This window comes from Mirounga angustirostris, unplaced genomic scaffold, assembly GCF_029215605.1.
Source record: "Mirounga angustirostris isolate CCGP_5_RB_7025 unplaced genomic scaffold, mMirAng1.0.hap1 SCAF_12, whole genome shotgun sequence".
Lineage (NCBI taxonomy): Eukaryota > Metazoa > Chordata > Mammalia > Carnivora > Phocidae > Mirounga > Mirounga angustirostris.
Window position 1 is genome coordinate 80,366,413 of NW_026991720.1, and position 18,173 is coordinate 80,384,585.

The 18,173-nt window shown below is 37.2% G+C and overlaps 1 protein-coding gene across 10 annotated transcripts in view; it reads left to right on the top strand.

Annotated features, from left to right (window-relative positions):
- Positions 1-18,173, top strand: part of CACNA2D1 (calcium voltage-gated channel auxiliary subunit alpha2delta 1) — a 507,273-nt gene that overhangs the window by 353,183 nt on the left and 135,917 nt on the right. For all 10 annotated transcript variants that reach the window (XR_010406552.1, XM_064575355.1, XM_064575347.1 and 7 more), the window contains exon 7: positions 11,462-11,593. Coding sequence is in view for 9 of the 10 variants with exons in the window: in XM_064575355.1 (XP_064431425.1) it covers positions 11,462-11,593 (132 nt within the window). In the remaining variant the exon portion in view is untranslated. The remainder of the gene's footprint in view (positions 1-11,461; positions 11,594-18,173) is intronic.

Below are 18,173 nucleotides of genomic sequence, written 5' to 3' on the forward strand. Positions count from 1 at the left end.
CTGTTCTTTCTCCAGCTCCTTTAGGTGTAGGGTTAGGTTGTGTACTTGAGACGTTTCTTGAGAAAGGCTTGTATTGCTATATACTTTCCTCTTAGGACTGCCTTTGCTGCATCCCAAAGATTTTGAAGAGTTGTGTTTTCATTTTCATTGGTTTCCATGTATTTTTTTAATTCTTCTTTAATTTCCTGGTTGACCCATTCATTCTTCAGTAGGATGCTCTTTAGCCTCCATGTATTTGAGTTCTTTCCAACTTTCCTCTTGTGATTGAGTTCTAGTTTCAAAGCATTGTGGTCTGAAAATAGGCAGGGAATGATCCCAATCTTTTGGTACTGTTGAGACCTGATTTATGACCTAGGATGTGATCGATTCTGGAGAATGTTCCATGGGCACTAGAGAAGAATGTGTATTCCGTTGCTTTGGGGTGGAATGTTCTGAATATGTCTGTGAAGTCCATTTGGTCCAGTGTATCATTTAAAGTCTTTATTTCCTTGTTGATCTTTTGCTTAGACGATCTGTCCATTTCAGTGAGGGGGATGTTAAAGTCCCCCACTATTATTGTATTGTTGTCGATGTGTTTCTTTGCTTTTGTTATTAATTGCCTTATATAACTGGCTGCTCCCATGTTAGGGGCATAGATATTTACAATTGTTAAATCTTCTTGTTGGATAGATCCTTTAAGTAGGATATAGTGTCCTTCCTCATCTCTTATTACAGTCTTTGGTTTAAAATCTAATTTGTCTGATATAAGGATTGCCACCCCAGCTTTCTTTTGGTGTCCATTAGCATGGTAAATGGTTTTCCACCCCCTCACTTTCAATCTGGGGGTGTCTTTGGTTCTAAAATGAGTCTCTTGCAGACAGCATATCGATGGGTCTTGTTTTTTAATCCAGTCTGTTAGCCTGTGTCTTTTGATTGGGGCATTGAGCCCATTTACATTCAGGGTAACTATTGAGAGATAGGAATTTAGTGCCATTGTATTGCCTGTAAGGTGACTGTTACCGTATATTGTCTGTGTTCCTTTCTGGTCTATGTTGCTTTTAGGCTCTCTCTTTGCTTAGAGGACCCCTTTCAAGATTTCCTGTAGGGCTGGTTTTGTGTTTGCAAATTCCTTTAGTTTTTGTTTGTCCTGGAAGCTTTTTATCTCTCCTTCAATTTTCAATGACAGCCTAGCTGGATAGAGTATTCTTGGCTGCATATTTTTCTCATTTAGTGCTCTGAATATATCCTGCCAGTCCTTTGTGGCCTGCCAGGTCTCTGTGGATAGGTCTGTTGCCAATCTAATGTTTCTACCCTTGTAGGTTACATATCTCTTCTCCCGAGCTGCTTTCAGGATTTTCTCTTTGTCTCTGAGACTCGTAAGTTTTACTATTAGATGTCGGGGAGTTGACCTATTTTTATTGATTTTGAGAGGGGTTCTCTGTGCTTCCTGGATTTTCATGCCTGTTTCTTTCCCCCAATTAGGGAAGTTCTCTGCTATAATTTGCTCCATTATACCTTCTGGCCCTCTCTCTCTTTCTTCTTCTTCTGGGATCCCAATTATTCTAATGTTGTTTCGTCTTATGGTATCGCTTATCTCTCGAATTTTGCCCTCGTGATCCAGTAGTTGTTTATCTCTCTTTTTCTCTGCTTCTTTATTTTCCATCATTTTATCTTTTATATTACTGATTCTCTCTTCTGCCTCATTTATTCTAGCACTTAGCGCCCCCATTTTTGATTGCACCTCATTAATAGCCTTTTTGATTTCTACTTGGTTGGATTTTAGCTCTTTTACTTCTCCAGAAAGGGTTTCTCTAATAACTTCCATATTTTTTTCAAGCCCAGCTAGTATCTTTAAAGTGATGATTCTGAACTCTAGAGCTGACATCGTACTAATGTCCGTATTGAGTAGGTCCCTGGCAGTCGGTACTACCTCTTGTTCTTTTTGTTGAGGTGATTTTTTCCGTCTCGTCATTTTGTGCAGAGGAGAATAGATTAATGAGAGAACAAAATGCTAGCAGAGTAACCACGTCCCCAGAAAATATACTTTAAAGAAATCAGAAAAGACCTGAAGCAGTGGGATAAGAAAGGGAAAGAGAGAAAAAAGAAAAAGAAAAAAAAGAAAAAGAAAAAGATAAAGATAAAAACAAAAACAAACAAAACAACAACAACAAAAGAAAAACCAGAATGTGATCAAATATGATCTATATGGTATATAGATCAGTGCCACACACTAGATTTGGGGTGTATTTTGGTCTTTTAGAAGAAAGTGCCTTCCAAAATTTTAAAGAAAGAAAAACTTATATATGTACAAAAATAAGGGTTGATATGATGAAGGGATGGAATATGACTGTAAAAATGGAAATTATAAAAAATTTTATAAAAGGAATTGATAAGAAGTTGTTTGAGAAAAGAAAGAAGAGGATTTAAAAAAAGAAAAAAGAAAAAGGAAAAAAAAAAGGGAGAGGATGTGATCAGGCAGGGGAATAGAAAACACCATATACTAGAGATTTAGGGTATATTTTAATCTTTTAGAAGAAACTATCTCAAAATTTTAAAGAGAGAACAACTTATATATATAAGCCAAAAATATGGGTAACTATTATGAAGGGATAGAATATGACTCTAAAAATGAAAAATAAAAATGTTTTTTTTTTTAAAAAGGGATTGATAAGATGTTGGTTGAAAAAGGGAAAAAGAAAAATTCAAAAAGTAATAAAAAGACAAAAAAGACAGTTAAAAAAAATTAACTTTAAAAGACTAAAGAATCATGGTAAAAAAGCCATGAATTCTATGTGCAGTAGTCCCCTAGCGCTGGACTTCTACCGTTCTCATTGATCGGTAAACTTGGTCTTGGCTGGCTGTTCTCGCTGATCTTCTGGGGAGGGGCCTGTTGCCATGGTTTCCAAATGTCTCTGCCGGAGGCGGAATTGCCCCGCCCTTGCCCCCTCCCGGCTAAGTAATCTGCTCAGGTTTGCTCTCCGGGGCTTTTGTTCCCTGCGAGCTTTCCGTACAGCTTTGGAGGCGGAGAGTGAGAATGGCGGCCTCCCAATCTCCGCCCCGGAGGAGCCCGGAACTCGGGCCTCGCTCCTCAGTGAGCCCCCAGAGAAAAGCCGTCAGTCACTCCCGTCTCCCCGGTCTCCGGCCGCACTCCATGCTCACCCGGCCCGTGACTGAGCATTTCTATCTCTGGCACCCGACCCTGGTGGAGTCTCCAAACCCAGCAGATCCCTGCGGTGCCCTCCCGCGCGGCTCCTCCCGGGGGAGGAAGGTGAGTCTCCCCGGATCTGCCGCTTGTTGGGTCCCTGCTGGAGGAGCAGGGGCCCGACTGGGCTGCGGATCCCGGTTTATGGCAACCCCAAGGTGAGACCCCGCTCCTCGGCTCCGTCTCTGCAGCCGGCTTCTCCACTCCAATACCTAGGAACTCTGCCACTCTCAGGCACCCCCCGGTCTTTCTGTGACCCCGAGGGTCCTGAGACCACACTCTCCCGGAGGGTTCCACCCCCCGCTTAGCCACCAGAGTGACGTCCCTCGGCGGAGCCGACTTCTAAAAGTTCCGATTTTGGGCTCCGCGGCTCTATCACTTGCCAGAAGCGGCCGACGGAGGCCCCTCCCCCGCCGTCTATCCTCCCGAATATCGCCTCAGATTCACTTCTCCGCACGTCCTACCTTCCAGAAAGTGGTCGCTTTTCTCATGAGAGAGTAGTTGCTCTTCTTTTCTTCGATCTCCTGTTGGGTTTGTAGGTGTTCAGAATGGTTTGATCCCTATCCAGCTGAATTCCTGAGAGGAGACGAAATCCAGGTCTCCTATTCCTCTGCCATCTTGCTCCGCCCCTGTCTTATTCTTATATTAATCCCCATACATTACATCATTAGTTTTAGAAAATATGAGAGCATATTCTGTTTTCATTTTTTTTTTTTAAGATTTTATTTATTTATTTGAGAGAGAGAGCAGGAGAGGGGGGAGGGTCAGAGGGAGAAGCAGACTCCCCGCCGAGCAGGGAGCCCGATGCGGGACTCGATCCCGGGACTCCAGGATCATGACCTGAGCTGAAGGCAGTAGCTTAACCAACTGAGCCACCCAGGCGCCCTCTTTAAGTTTTTTTTTTTAAGAATTTTAATTACAAATAGTCAAATTTATGATAAAAATGACTGAAATAGTATCATTGGGAGCAATTGGATCTTCTTCAGGCAATTACTCTAAAGTTGATGGTTTGTATTTACAAATTAATGTTTTTACATTTAAAATGATAATATTTCAATCACATTCCAATGAAGAATACCTCATCATGTGAGAGCTTCTAAATATAGCAGACGAAGGGAAGTGGCTTCATTACAAAATGAATAGAATTACAGTCTCATTGCTGTATATAAAAGGAATGTTACTGTTCAAGTAGAATAACTGACAAGACTAAAATAATATGCTGAGCAATGGAAGGACTCTTTCATCTGTGTCAAACAGCTAAAGGAGATATGTACCATACAGGTTTTTAAACAGCTGAGGAAAGAATTTAATCATAGCCATTGTTCATGGATTGCCTTTTATTCATAAACTTGTTGGACATTCACACTAAGGGATCTAGGATCCCTACTGTATTTGTATTTTTTTTTTTCCAGATGAAAACAGAAGGATTAGGAGCTAAATGATTAAAGTAGCCTGTTGGACCAGTGATAAAGGCTCTTGGCTACCAAATTACTAATCATTTATTTGGTCTTGATGATAGTAGAAACAGAAAAACTTAGAATGCCTGAAGGATAAAACAAAGATTTTTCCTTGTTTGCTATACTTAAAATATTTCTGAAGCAGAATCCCTACATGCCTCCAAGAAAAATCTTACAAGTAATTACCATTTTATTGAAAGTGACATTAAAATCCCTCAATTAATAAACATGACATTAGATCCTAGTGTCTTCCATTTCCCTTGCATTATTCTTATTTTCTGTAATGACAGAGTGGATTTCTTCTGAGCTCCTTCTATGCACGCCACAATTTGCAGATTTCATTAAAGCAGAACAGCTGGGTTCTGGGCATTAGCCAGGTGCTCAATCTATGGGAAACTAAAGAGAGAGGGAGTAAGGCCAGGAATCTCAGTAATACGGGCATTAGAGAACTGACAAGGACAAGGGCCTTTTAATATTTGTACCGAATTCACTGCAGGAATAAGGCTTATCTCCTCATCAGGGTCCCCATGTGCCTTTAGAGCCTTCTGTTCAGCCTTCCGCAGTGGGAGGTAGATGCTGGTGCCTCACACGTGATTAGAGAGATGAGATTTGGTCTTCCAATCTCCCTGTGCCTTATTAATCTTTCCTTTACACTGGGATTAGATGAGATTCTATTAGCCAAATCCACTGAAAAGATTCGTTCATTTTAATATGCATGCTGTCTAGTCCTTAAAGTGGATTCTTTTTGTGTGTGTACTTAATTGGATCAGTGGGTTTCTTGTTATTAACATTTTTCTTTTTAGAGATGAAGTTGATGAATAAAATTAGTGACATCTGGTTCAGCTCAGCTGTTAAATATAACTTTTAATAACTGCCTTATGTATTATAGGATAAAATGAACATTTGCTATAAAGATAAAATCAGTTTAGTTTAGAATCACAGAGTAAGCATTGACTCATTAAAAGAAAAATAAAGCAAAACTGTAGTGTTCTGTGAATGTCCAAAAACGGGGGGTGGGAAAAGGTTATCACCTTAGTTTAGTGGCACTAAAAAGTAGCTTTGAAATCCTTACTTCCTCAGGTATGAGAAGACTGTATTAGGATTTCTGAGACTAAAATGAAAATTTGTCCAATCCAAAGGATATGAAAATGTGGCCCAAAGTATTAATTTGCTGTCATGAAATACTCTTTTTAAATTATATTAACTTTCACTTTGAAGAAATTTTGTTTTGTCTTTTTGTTGACACTGTTCGTTGAGACTATTGCTTTTCAAAAAGTGCATTGAATGTCCTGTGTATAATTATAGTGGTACTTGAGCAAGATTTCCGAACTTGGCATTGTTGACGTTTTGGGCTGGGTAATTCTCTGTTGTGGGCGTCATCCTGTGCATTGTAGGATGCTCACAGCATCCCTGGTCTCTCGCCACTAGATACTAGTAGGCTCTCACACATCTTGACAATCAAAATGTCTCTAGGCATTCCTGACCTTTACATTTAAAATTTTAGATAATCAGAGCTACACATATAATGAAAGCTTAGAAGTCAGTTGCTCATAAACAGTACAAATTTTAGAATCTGACACAATTGAGCGCTATCTCTACAGCTCTCGCTGTGTTTTTTATCAAATTAAACACCTTTCGTAGGTTTTATTTTTATCATAGACAAAAGGAGATAATTTTAGTATCTCAAAGTACCGCTCTAATAGTTAAATGGCATAATGTATAGAAAGGGGTTAACACACTTGCTGCCACAGTATGTGCTTAATTAAATATCACTGACTTTATCAGTGGGAATAGTTTAAATAACTCATCATACCAATGTTACCTAAATGCAAGGCTATAATAGAGCAATACTATTAGTTAAATGGAAATAGTATATTAAACATTTTGCCCAGTTCTCTAGTTTTATTTATTTAACTGTAACATATTTAGCATTGTTAAACAAAGGTAATTTTAATATCTATTTTGTTTCATAGCTTTAATATCTACAGGTCTTCTCAAAAACTTGTCAAAACTATCTTGTGTTTCATAAAATACATTTTTGATGCAGACTTAAAGTTATATTTTACAAAATCCTACTATGTTTTTTGTCTATTTTGCTAGCTTCTGTTTCATTTGAAAGATGTAGTTGGCATTAATGGGCATTATAAATAATCTTAAGGCTTTTCAAATAGTCATATGGTGCTATTAAAGCGTGGTGAGGCCCTGAAACTTGACTAAATCAAGAAAATGTATTCAGATTTAAAAGGGAGTAGTAGTGCGACGCTTTATGGGTTGAAATTTATGGAGAAAAATGGGATTCAGAACTTGTTGATGATTCTGTAATCCATGTCATAAATAAGATGTAGATTTAAGTCATGTATCTTAGAAGAATTAGCAGGAAATGTAAGGTACTTCCTTTGTGCTGTTACAAATTAGATTTTTCTTTGTTCCCTTGAGAAGCCAGATTGAACAATAGAATATTCTGAAAGAGAATTGCTGAGCACCAGGGCCATGTTTTTGAAAACTAAGCATAGGAAGAACAGAGATGTATGCTGGGCGTTCTGAATCAGTTATCGGTGAAATCCTCTCATATCATTCACAATAGAAGCCCCCAAGTCAAGGTTGACTTTTCTAGCATTCACAACTTCTAATAGGCTTAGCCTTGCACATTTATAAAAGACTTATTTTTTTTTGCAAAATAAAACATCCTAACAAAGATAAAAATCTCCATTTCTTAGAAGTGGGCATAAAATGAGCCCTAACTTTACTCTTCACACAGCCATAAGACACTTAGTTAAGTTCATTAGTAATTGGCACTAGGTTCAAGGCTAGATCACTATTGACCAGTTAGTCTTCCACAGTGGAAAGAAAAATGTAGGCCGCTCGTGTACTTCTAAGATCTGTTCAAGCGAGAATTTCAAAGTTTGTGTGAATGAAAACATTACTAGTTTAGGGGGAGCAGTGAGTGAATATAGCATATGTTAAATAAAGCAATACATACACAATGTGTAATTGAAAATATGAGCTATGATATAATTTTAAGTATTGCTAAACAACTATAGAAAAGTAGAGCTATTATCTGTGTACTTAAGTATATCTGTCTAAATAAAAGGATGAAGTTCTGTTTGGGGCCAAGAAATATTCCAAGATTTTTTTTTAATTTATTCTGAAATTCCTATGTAAAATATTTTTTGGCTACCAATTTATATCATTTCTTCAGTTAAATAAAATTCTTTGCATTTTGATTTTCTGTAGACCTCCAAGTAAAGACTGACTGACGGAAAAGTAATTGCTTTGAAAAGTCTTTGTAATATACAATGACAAAGGGAAACAAAGTATTGAATTCTAGTGAGTCAGGATGCCACATTGACTTCTTGAGAGTCGAGTCTTTTTAAGAATGAACAGTACATTTTCATATTCCTATTAAACAGTAATATTTGTTGAAAATAATTTTCTGAGGTATTTGGGCTCATTTTATTATTTTTTTTCATCATAGAAAGATTATATTATATCATTTAAGTACTATGGTCATAGGGAAGTAGACGAGACTAAAAATACTGGTTGAGGACAGGCACCAGCATAACCACTTACCACTGGGTAATATGAAACAACAACAAAAAAATCTAATAGTAACTTTTAACTTTTCTAATGCATCAGTTTTTCTACAGAGTTGTAGCCAGAAGAATTACTTAAAAACATCTTCCTAGGGGCGCCTGGGTGGCTCAGTCGTTAAGCGTCTGCCTTCGGCTCAGGTCATGATCCCAGGGTCCTGGGATCGAGCCCCGCATCGGGCTCCCTGCTCGGCGGGAAGCCTGCTTCTCCCTCTCCCACTCCCCCTGCTTGTGTTCCCTCTCTCACTACCTCTCTCTCTCTGTCAAATAAATAAATAAAATCTTTAAAAAAAAAAAATCTTCCTAAATAATGTCTACTTATGAATTTAAGTAGGAGAGAGCGAAAGAAAAAAAAAAAATGCAGGTAATTATAATGGAAGTAGCAGGGGAAGATAATAGGTTCAGGAAATAACATAAACTTCTTTTTAACACAGCCAATATTCTGCATTAGTTTCATTCTTCTGTCATCTGCAGATTACCCAGTTATTTCAGTATTGTTTAGCCTGAGTTATGCTAATGGCATAGAAATGGAGAGATATGAGACACCTTAGTGATTCTGGAGAAGCTATTTCATTTTATAAGGTTAAGCAGATAAAAGTCTGTTCATTTTAGGAACCCAGTTTAAGAAACTAAAATAAGATATGTGTATTAGTCAAATGTAATAGATAGCGTGGATCAGAAAAATATAGCCAAATAACCAAGAAGGATCGAAAATGCATTCATACTTTTTGGTTTGCTTTGACACTTTACATATTTAATGCATTTTTAACTTGTTCAGTATAGTTTGAGAAAAAAATGAATTTCTAATGCAGCAATTTATTTTACTTTGTAATTTTGGTGTTTTAAGGAATTGGAACACTATAATTGAATGAATGTCTCTCTAAAGTTCTCTGATTAAAGACTGGACCTAACTTTGCACTTCCACGGCAGATTCTTTGATTTTGATTTCTTGCTTCGGACATTCAAGTAAAGATAATGAGTAATAGAATAATGATGGCACTAAAAAAATCTTGATAAATATACGAGGGCAAATGGAAGCATCTGTATCCTTAATCTGGAATTAAGCCTTGCACATATGATAGGTATACAGTACCATTTCTTACATTTGAACGAAACTTAAAATCAGTTCAAGTGTCTGTTATTATAGATTCTTTATGTCCTTGGCTCATTTGCAGATGAACAAGTTTTGAGAAAAACATTTTGATATCTACTTCAGTAATGTCTTACCTGAAAAGGAGTTTTCAGATATATAAACTGCAAACTTTAAGACCCATCACCATAATACTATTTCAGAGCTTGACTTGTCCCCCAAGTACCTAAAAGTATAATTAACAGTCAGCATATCAAAGCCTGATACTTAGTAGTTGTTATCAAATAAAACTAAGAAAACAATTAGCCTTGAAAACAAACAAAACTTTATTAAAAATAATTAGATATCAGTTGTTGCTTAATGTGAATCAAAGAGTAAAGGAAACTGAAGAGATAGCTAGAATAGATTGGCAATTAATGAAGTGTATCTGGATCATAAATAAACAAGATTATTTGTTCAGTAGAATATTACTGTAAAATTCATGAATGTTTAAAGAAAAGTACAATGTTCCTCTTCTGTGATGTTTTGTATATAACTATAAATATTCATGAATAGTATTAGTTCAGGTTATCTATGTGAATATAAATTTTTATATAACGGGCCACTTAATGTTCATTGGATCATGCTTTTGAATATAAATTCACTAGTATCAGACACATCATGGTTCTGACCCAGCTCATGAATATTCACACACACAACTGATCTTTCTGCAAGTAATCACATCCATAAAGATGGAAATCATGTTAGCTCTGAATAATGAGAAATGCATTAGGATGCCGATCCCAGGACAATTTCACAATACCCTTGTTTTCATTTTTTTTTTGTAAATGATAAATTTTAAAATATAAACACATATGCTGTGCATCTTTCTTGTTAGAAACTCTTCTTTTTCCTTTACAAAATATTGGGCTCGATTTAACTGTGACTGCATTTGCTTTCTTGATTTGCTATGGTCACAGAAAAGAATAGAAATTAAGAGGTATCTCTGGTCCTTATCCCACACTCATTTCCACTGTTTAGGCTTGACCATAGATTCTCAAGTGCACAGTGGTCCAATGTCCTGATCCGCTGGGGGCACGGTACATATTTTCCATATAAAGGGGGAAAAAAAGATGTGAGATGATGTATGTCATCTTTTTGTGTAAAGGGAAAATAATATTCTAAGCTAAGTAAATGTTTAATATGTTAGAAATAAGATGCTCTGATCATGGAGGCCCATAATTATAAATTATATGCTAAATCCCACATTGTGATTGCTTCTCTTTAATTCTAATGGATGGCATGTGTTTTTAATACCTTTCCAAGTTCTATCAGTAGTTACAAGTAAGAGTCAAAATCGATGGCCTGGCCCTTATTAACATCATTCTGTAATATTTCATTGAACTAACCAGAGAAAAAGAACTATTGCTCGCAAAGGTAGTAGTAAAGCATCAGCTACTTCCGATGTCTAACATCGGTATTGTCCAGCCTCTGAATGAATTTTCTCTTTGTCAGGATGTATACATTTGTTGTTGTTGTTGTGTAAATAGTTGATAGATGATGTTAGATGACAAACATCTTTTTTTTTTTATTCCCCAATTCCAGTAGGGACCAAATTATGTTAGTGTGTCGCAGAGATTCATCAGTAGTTGAGGGGAGTGTGGCCATTAACCTGTGTCCTCGCGTGTTCTGTAGGTTTCTTTGGAGCTGCTTCAGGGGGGAGTATGCCCGCCCCCCACCTTCTCAACCAGGAAAGCTGCTATTGCCTGTTTTACGTATCACGGTGGTTCTCAACAGGGAGCGGTTTTCTTTGTATTCTGACCATGTCAGAAACACGTTGCTTATCACAGCGTGGGGGTGGGGGGGGCGTGGTACTGGCATCTAATGGGCAGAGGCCACAGATGCTGCTAGACATTCTACAAAACACAGAATAGCTCCCACAACAAAGAATTACCCAGCCCAGAGTGTCAGTATGGCCTCCATCATATAAACATTTGTTTGGAGAAATAATTGCATGTCTAAACTTGCTGACAAACCACTGGGTTAGAGCACTTTTCGAGCTGAAGTGATGAAAAAGTTTAACATAATTTTGCAAATAAATGAAGACAGATTCAATAAGTAATTATAAATCTGAATTTTTCCTTTTTTTTTTTTTTGTTATCAGCAACAATTGTGTTAAATGAACTCAACTGGACAAGTGCCTTAGACGAAGTTTTCAAAAAAAATCGAGAGGAAGATCCTTCGTTGTTGTGGCAGGTGTTTGGCAGTGCCACAGGCCTTGCCCGATATTACCCAGGTAAGTGCTCGGTGACTCTGTAGGTATCAAATAAAATGGTAAGTACCAGACTTAATATTTTTTTTTTTTTTTAAGATTTATTTATGTATTTGAGAGAGCGAGAATGAGAGAATGAGAGAGAGAGAGCACATGAGAGGGGGGAGGGTCAGAAGGAGAAGCAGACCGCCCGCCGAGCAGGGAGCCCGGTGCGGGACTCGCTCCAGGGACTCCGGGATCATGACCTGAGCCGAAGGCAGTCGCTCAACCGACTGAGCCACCCAGGCGCCCCAGACTTAATATTTCTTGATATTTCTTAATACTAAGCTAATATCTGTTAGCTTCTCCGGTTTTGTGAGAAAAAGATAGCACACTACTTTTAGAAGGAAAGCGTACTCTTCCTTACGTGGCTCTGCATCTGCCCAAATCACTTCAAACCGCGAGACCTCAGGAGCAGTGGGAGCTGTTGGCGTCTGGAATCGGGCCAGGCTACGGTGATGCCACGAGCAGGTGTCTGGGTACCTGGGACAGGAGGTTGCCATGAATCATGAATCCTAAAACAGTTCTGAGATGAGGGTCCATCTGCTCAGATGGACAACGTGTTGAATCACATTGGAGAATGGAAGAGAATTTTTAGAAGCTGAGTGAAATATTTCTCCAGATTTCAAGTCTGTGTTTTTTATATGGAAAGTGTTGATGCTTTGCTTTAATCAGTGAATGGGGATTTGTTAAAATGAGTATGACGGGAAACAAAATGAAATTTTAGAGAAAATAGAGCTTCCATAAGTGTCAGGTTGGATTAATTTTGAGGGCATCTTAGTGATGATATATATTCAGTGAAGATCAATATATTTTACACATTAAAATGAATAAACCCTTTTGTAATATCCTTTACTCTTATAAAGGAGGGTAAGGAGAAATAAATCAATAACAAAAAAGAAAAGTTTATGACTCATATATATCCCGAGAACCTGTTGAAAAGACTTTAAGTGAAATATCTGCTGATATTTTTAAATTCACCTTTTAGAATGGGCTGACAAGCACAAGTGCTTTTGCTTGAGTATTATGGGATACATGTTAGGTAATTTGACTTGAAACAATTGTAATATATAGAACAATTCTTCTTGAGACTTAAGTTTTCTAAATATCTTTAACAAATAGAATTATTCACAATAAAAAGTCACACCAGTGAAAATGGGGTGAAATAGACATTAGCTAATATCTAGCTTTGTATGGCAATATTAATAAAAAAAATACGTAGGCATCATCAGACTGAATAGCACTAAGATTAGGTAGACATTCTGCATGGATGCAAATGCCAGATGGTAAGATCAGTGACAGTTCTTTTGTAGAAACCCAATGGGCTGGTCAAGGCCTACTTCATTTTTCATAGTTGGAAAAAAATCATGAGTTAATAAAATAATGTTAGTATCTATGTAATATTACCATATAGGTTGTAGTAGAATTTTCTACTTAAAGAAATATGGTTCAGTGTCATACAACCCTTCTAAATATTTTTATTTGCTAATATGTTAAATATCATGTATCAAGAGACTGAAAATTTTAGTATATAAGATCATATTAAAAAAAAGCAACACTACTCATGAACATAATAAACGTGATAAAATAAACCTTGGGCATCTGGGTGGCTCAGGCAGTTAAGCATCTGCCTTCGGCTCAGGTCATGATCCCAGGGTCCTGGCATTGAGCCCCCACATCAGGCACCCTGCTCAGCGGGGAGTCTGCTTCTCTGCCCCTCCCCACTGCTCGTTCTCTGTCTCTCTCTGTCAAATAAATAAATAAAATCTTTAAAAAAAAAAAAATAAACCTTAAAGTTATATCAGGTCTTACAAAACAATTCTGTCATTTTGAAACATGGCAGTTAGACACCTGATGACCTATTCAGTAATACACAGGTATTAGAATGCATTTATCAATAACTTATAGTATTATATAGCTGTAAAGTCTTTTAAAATGTATTGCCTCATTACAAATTCCATTTATGAAAAATTGATGGAAAGGTGGAAAAAGATGAGAGGAAAATTAGTGTAATAGTGAAAAACCAAGAGCCAAGTACCAAAGGAAATTGATGATGCTGAGAAAAAGAAGAGAGACAAGGATTCTAAGAGAAATAGGAAAGGGAACAGAGGGAAGATTGCATAAGAAAGGAGAGAGAGAACATGCGGTCAAGAAGAGGACGGAAAGAACAATTGAGTTATGAGCATTTTTTTAAAGATGGCTCTTTTTACAAATAGCAGCTAACTTTTAGCCTTCCTAATTATCTTCTATACGCTTTCATTTTAAATGCTAATCAAGGACAGTGGCTTTGATTTTTTTTCTTAACCCTCTTCATATATTTTTTAATGTGTTGATATTTGTCCACTTGATCTTGGAAAAGACTTTTGACTGTTTAATTTAGCTGAATCCTTACGATTCCCCCCTAATATTAGCCATGGAAGCAACCTTCGGCCTCTCACAGTAGTTAGTTTTTGAGCAAAGGTATGCCAGACAAGTTGGTTCACTAAACACTGATGGCTTTAATTCATTTACCTGTTAGAAGAGGTCATTTAACATAGCTGTCTTGACTGCTATGAAATGAAATACACTTGACATAATTGAACTTCGGTGATTCCTTCCTAAGTTCTTTTCATTTCCTTTTGTTTCTGACTACCTTTTGGCATATAGAAGTCATATATGATGGGTACAACTTGATGAGTTTGGAGATAAGTATACGTACACCCCTGATACCATCACTACAATCAGTACTATAAACCTATCCATCATCTCTAGAAGTTTCTTCCCACCATCTTATTTATTATTCTATTTTTTGTGATAAGAGGGTTAGCAGATTTTTAAGTGTATAATACAGTATTTTTAACTATAGGTATTATGTTAAACAGAAGATCTCTAGGGTTTATTCCTCTTGCGTAACTGAAACTTTGTTACCTCTGACTAATACCTCCCCATTTCCCACTTGCCGCAACCCTGGGCAACCACCATCCTACTCTACTTCTATGACTTTACTCTTTTTTTTTTTTTTTTTTAAGATTTTATTTATTTATCAGAGAGAGAGAGAGACAGAGGCAGGCAGAGGGAGAAGCAGGCTTCTTGCTCAGCAAGGAGCCCGATGTGGGACTCGATCCCAGGACCCTGGGATCATGACCTGAGCCGAAGGCAGACGCTTAACCGACTGAGCCACCCAGGTGTCCCTATGACTTTACTCTTTGAGTTTCCTCATGGAAGTGGTATCATGTAGTATTTGTCTTTCTGTGTTAGGCTTATTTATTTGGTTAAAGGCTGAATGATTTTTTTTATATACATATTAACAATATAATAGAACCAAGTCTCTATCATAAGACATTAAGACAATATTATAATTAAAAACTAAGACACCATATTTCTGTTGATGCTGACATGTTTTTAAAACATCCAACCCTTTTTTCAAGTTTAAAGACTTTTTAAATGAAGTGATTTTTAAAATTTACTCAGGAAATCGTACGTTTTTTCTCTGATCTTACCATTTTAATACACGCCAGGATAAGATTGAGTGGCTCATCCCTAATAATTGTCTGTTAAAGTAAAGGTCAAAAATAGCCTTTACTATTGTTATCTTACTATAATGGAAATAGAATATATGTTACTTTTACATAATTGGATTTTTTTTTAAAGATTTTATTTATTTGAGAGAGAATGAGAGAGCACATGAGAGGGGGGAGGGTCAGAGGGAGAAGCAGACTCCCTGCCGAGCAGGGATCCCGAGGCGGGACTCGATCCCAGGACTCCAGGATCATGACCTGAGCCGAAGGCAGTCGCTTAACCAACTGAGCCACCCAGGCGCCCACGTAATTGGATTTTTATATAACAAGATTTGTGCCTCAGGCTTAGATGTCCCTAGTAGCTGTGAGAAACTGGTTGGATTTTCGAAATTTTCTCAGCCTTGATCATCAAATCTGGAAAAAAAATATGAACAGCAACTCTTCAGTTTATTCCCTGAAGGTTGTTATCAATGAGATAATAAACTGTAAAGTACTTTGGAAATAGAAAACAGTAGGCATTTTTACAAGAGTGAATATCAACTAGAATAATTTTTTTCTAAATTCACTTTTCATGTGAGAAAATGAAGAACATAATTGAGATTTCAGTCAGTTGACAAGGAAACTGAAATAGCCCTCTGTTTATGACCCCTTCCACATTTCTAAGCAATAATATCTACCAGTTAACACCGCATGGTAGAGGTGGTCCAGAGATTTTAGCCTCTGACCTTGGTTAGGGCACTTCTCAATAGGGTTTCCAGGTAAAACAAAAGTTGCTCAGTTAAGTTTGAATTTCACACAAATAACATTTTTTAATACAGGTATGCAGTATTTGGGAAAAACACTAAAAACATCTGATCTTTATCAAAATTCAAATTTAACTTGGTGTCCTATATTTCTTTTAGCTAAATCTGTCAACCATATCTGTCACGTTCTGAGTTTCTACATTTGTGATATAGGAAAATCAGCTTCCACATTATGTCATGGAATTCTTGTGGGGATCAAACAATCTATTATATACATTAATCCAAGTGTAGAAATTTTATATTTAAAAAAGTTCTGTCAACTGTCTTTTAAAAATTTTTGCCACAGGGGTGCCTCGGTGGCTCAATCGGTTAAGCATCTGACTTCGGCTCAGGTCATGATCCCGGGGTCCTGGGATTGAGCCCCACATCGGGCTCCCTGCTCAGCGGGGAGTCTGCTTCTCCCTCTCCCTCTGGTTGTGCATGCTCTCTCACTCTCAAATAAAATCTTTTTAAAAAAATGTTTGCCACAATTACTGAAAATAAAGTGTTTTTGCAAAAACTAGGATCCTCTGACTCACAATAGAGTCTAAGAAATGTTGTTCTGTGTTGAGATGCAATTTAGAGCAGGGCTACTTGGCATGAGTGGATTAAGCAAGTATATTCTACCCAATAACCAGGTTATAAATGTCACTTCCGTCATTTGATGTGGTGGCAACCTTTGGAAAACACTCACAGACTTCAGCAAATAATGGGAAGACAATAATGTTTAGATTGTAGAATTGTTAAAAGAAGAAAATAATTAAATACACTTCTTAACCAATTGCCTGCATATAGGAGAAAGTCAGTGATGGTTAGCCACTTTTATTAGTTTCACTTATTGGATTATTTAAATGATGTGGAGAAACTACTGACTCCAGGTACAGAAATTTCTCGAGCTGACATCCTATAAAGGCACCTCTGCAGAGCTGGTTCTGAAAAGCAGTTTGGCTAGTAATCAGTGGGGACTTGAACTCTTGACATCTGTCCTTGGACAGAACCTCGATAAACTGCCTGTTTTCTGATTTGGTTGATGTGTATGGAAATGAACTGTAAGAAGGATTCTGTGTGTCTTTTTCTTTTCTTCTCTCCCTTCTCCTCCTTTGGCTCCTGCACCCCCTCCCTTCTTCCTCTTTCAGTTTCCAACCTAGAAGGTGGATAGGCTGTGAGATAATGGAAGGGATGTTAAATTTGAGGGTGAAGAGGAGTTCTTGATGCATGTGAAAACTGTCGTCAGCAGAATTACTTGCTTTGGCTCAGTCACATTACATCTGTGAGCCCATTTCTTCACCACTAACTTGGGATGATGGAAGATGATTTCCAGCGCAGACACTAACATTATCTACTTAAGTGTTTAGGCTTTGCTTTTGTGATGTCCACAGTCCTTGTGTTGTGGGACAAGAAGTCCTAGAGCTAGCTTCATGGCATAGCCGAAGCTGGGAGCCCATGTCCAGTGACATCTTCATTGAGTATGTGTTGACTGGAAAATCAGTTCAATTTATGAGTGCTTTCCTTTGAAAGCTCTTAATTGCTTTGGATAAATGAACTTTAAAGCTATTAAACTGCTTTCAAGAGCTGTCAACTTTGTGAATTTTTACCCGTTGTTAAAACAGAGGTACAAATTATTCATTTACCTGTTAGTATCTCCTGAAATTGTTTTAATTCCTGCTGTAACTGGGATTGTAATTAGGAATTAGTGGCTCACTGAAATGCCAATGGAGGCAGTACTTACTCTTTTCTTAGATAATTAGTTGTATTTGCAGAAAAAGCCAAAAATCTACTTCATTTTCATATGACATTTTCTTAATGTCTTATTAAGCACTTGTTCTCTCTCTGCCTTCCTTCATTTGTTCATTTCAAAACCATGGGGTTACAATAAAGTGACCTATTACTTGTTGAGTGACTGTTAACTACACCTCTGGGAGACAATTCTTTGTTGTTTATATCTGCTAAAATTTTTAAAATGCAAAAGAACCTGTGTACAAAGTATATGAAGTGACATATTCTTTCCATATGGATGGTCCGTTGTTCTTGAGTTGTCTAGTACTTTTTGAAAAATAGCTCAAAAATGTTTTAAACATCACATAGCAGATGACACAGGTTAGTCCAAAGAATACTTTTTTTTTCCTTTTTGGTTATTTATGAAGGCAGCATTTGTGATAGATTCCTAGCCAATTTGAAGAAAATGGGATAGTGTTGGAGCCTTGATATTAATGGTATGTATAGAAGTACTGTTTTCATGTTCAGTCATCTTTTTAAAAGCCCATTTTTTTTTCTTTTTTACTTTGA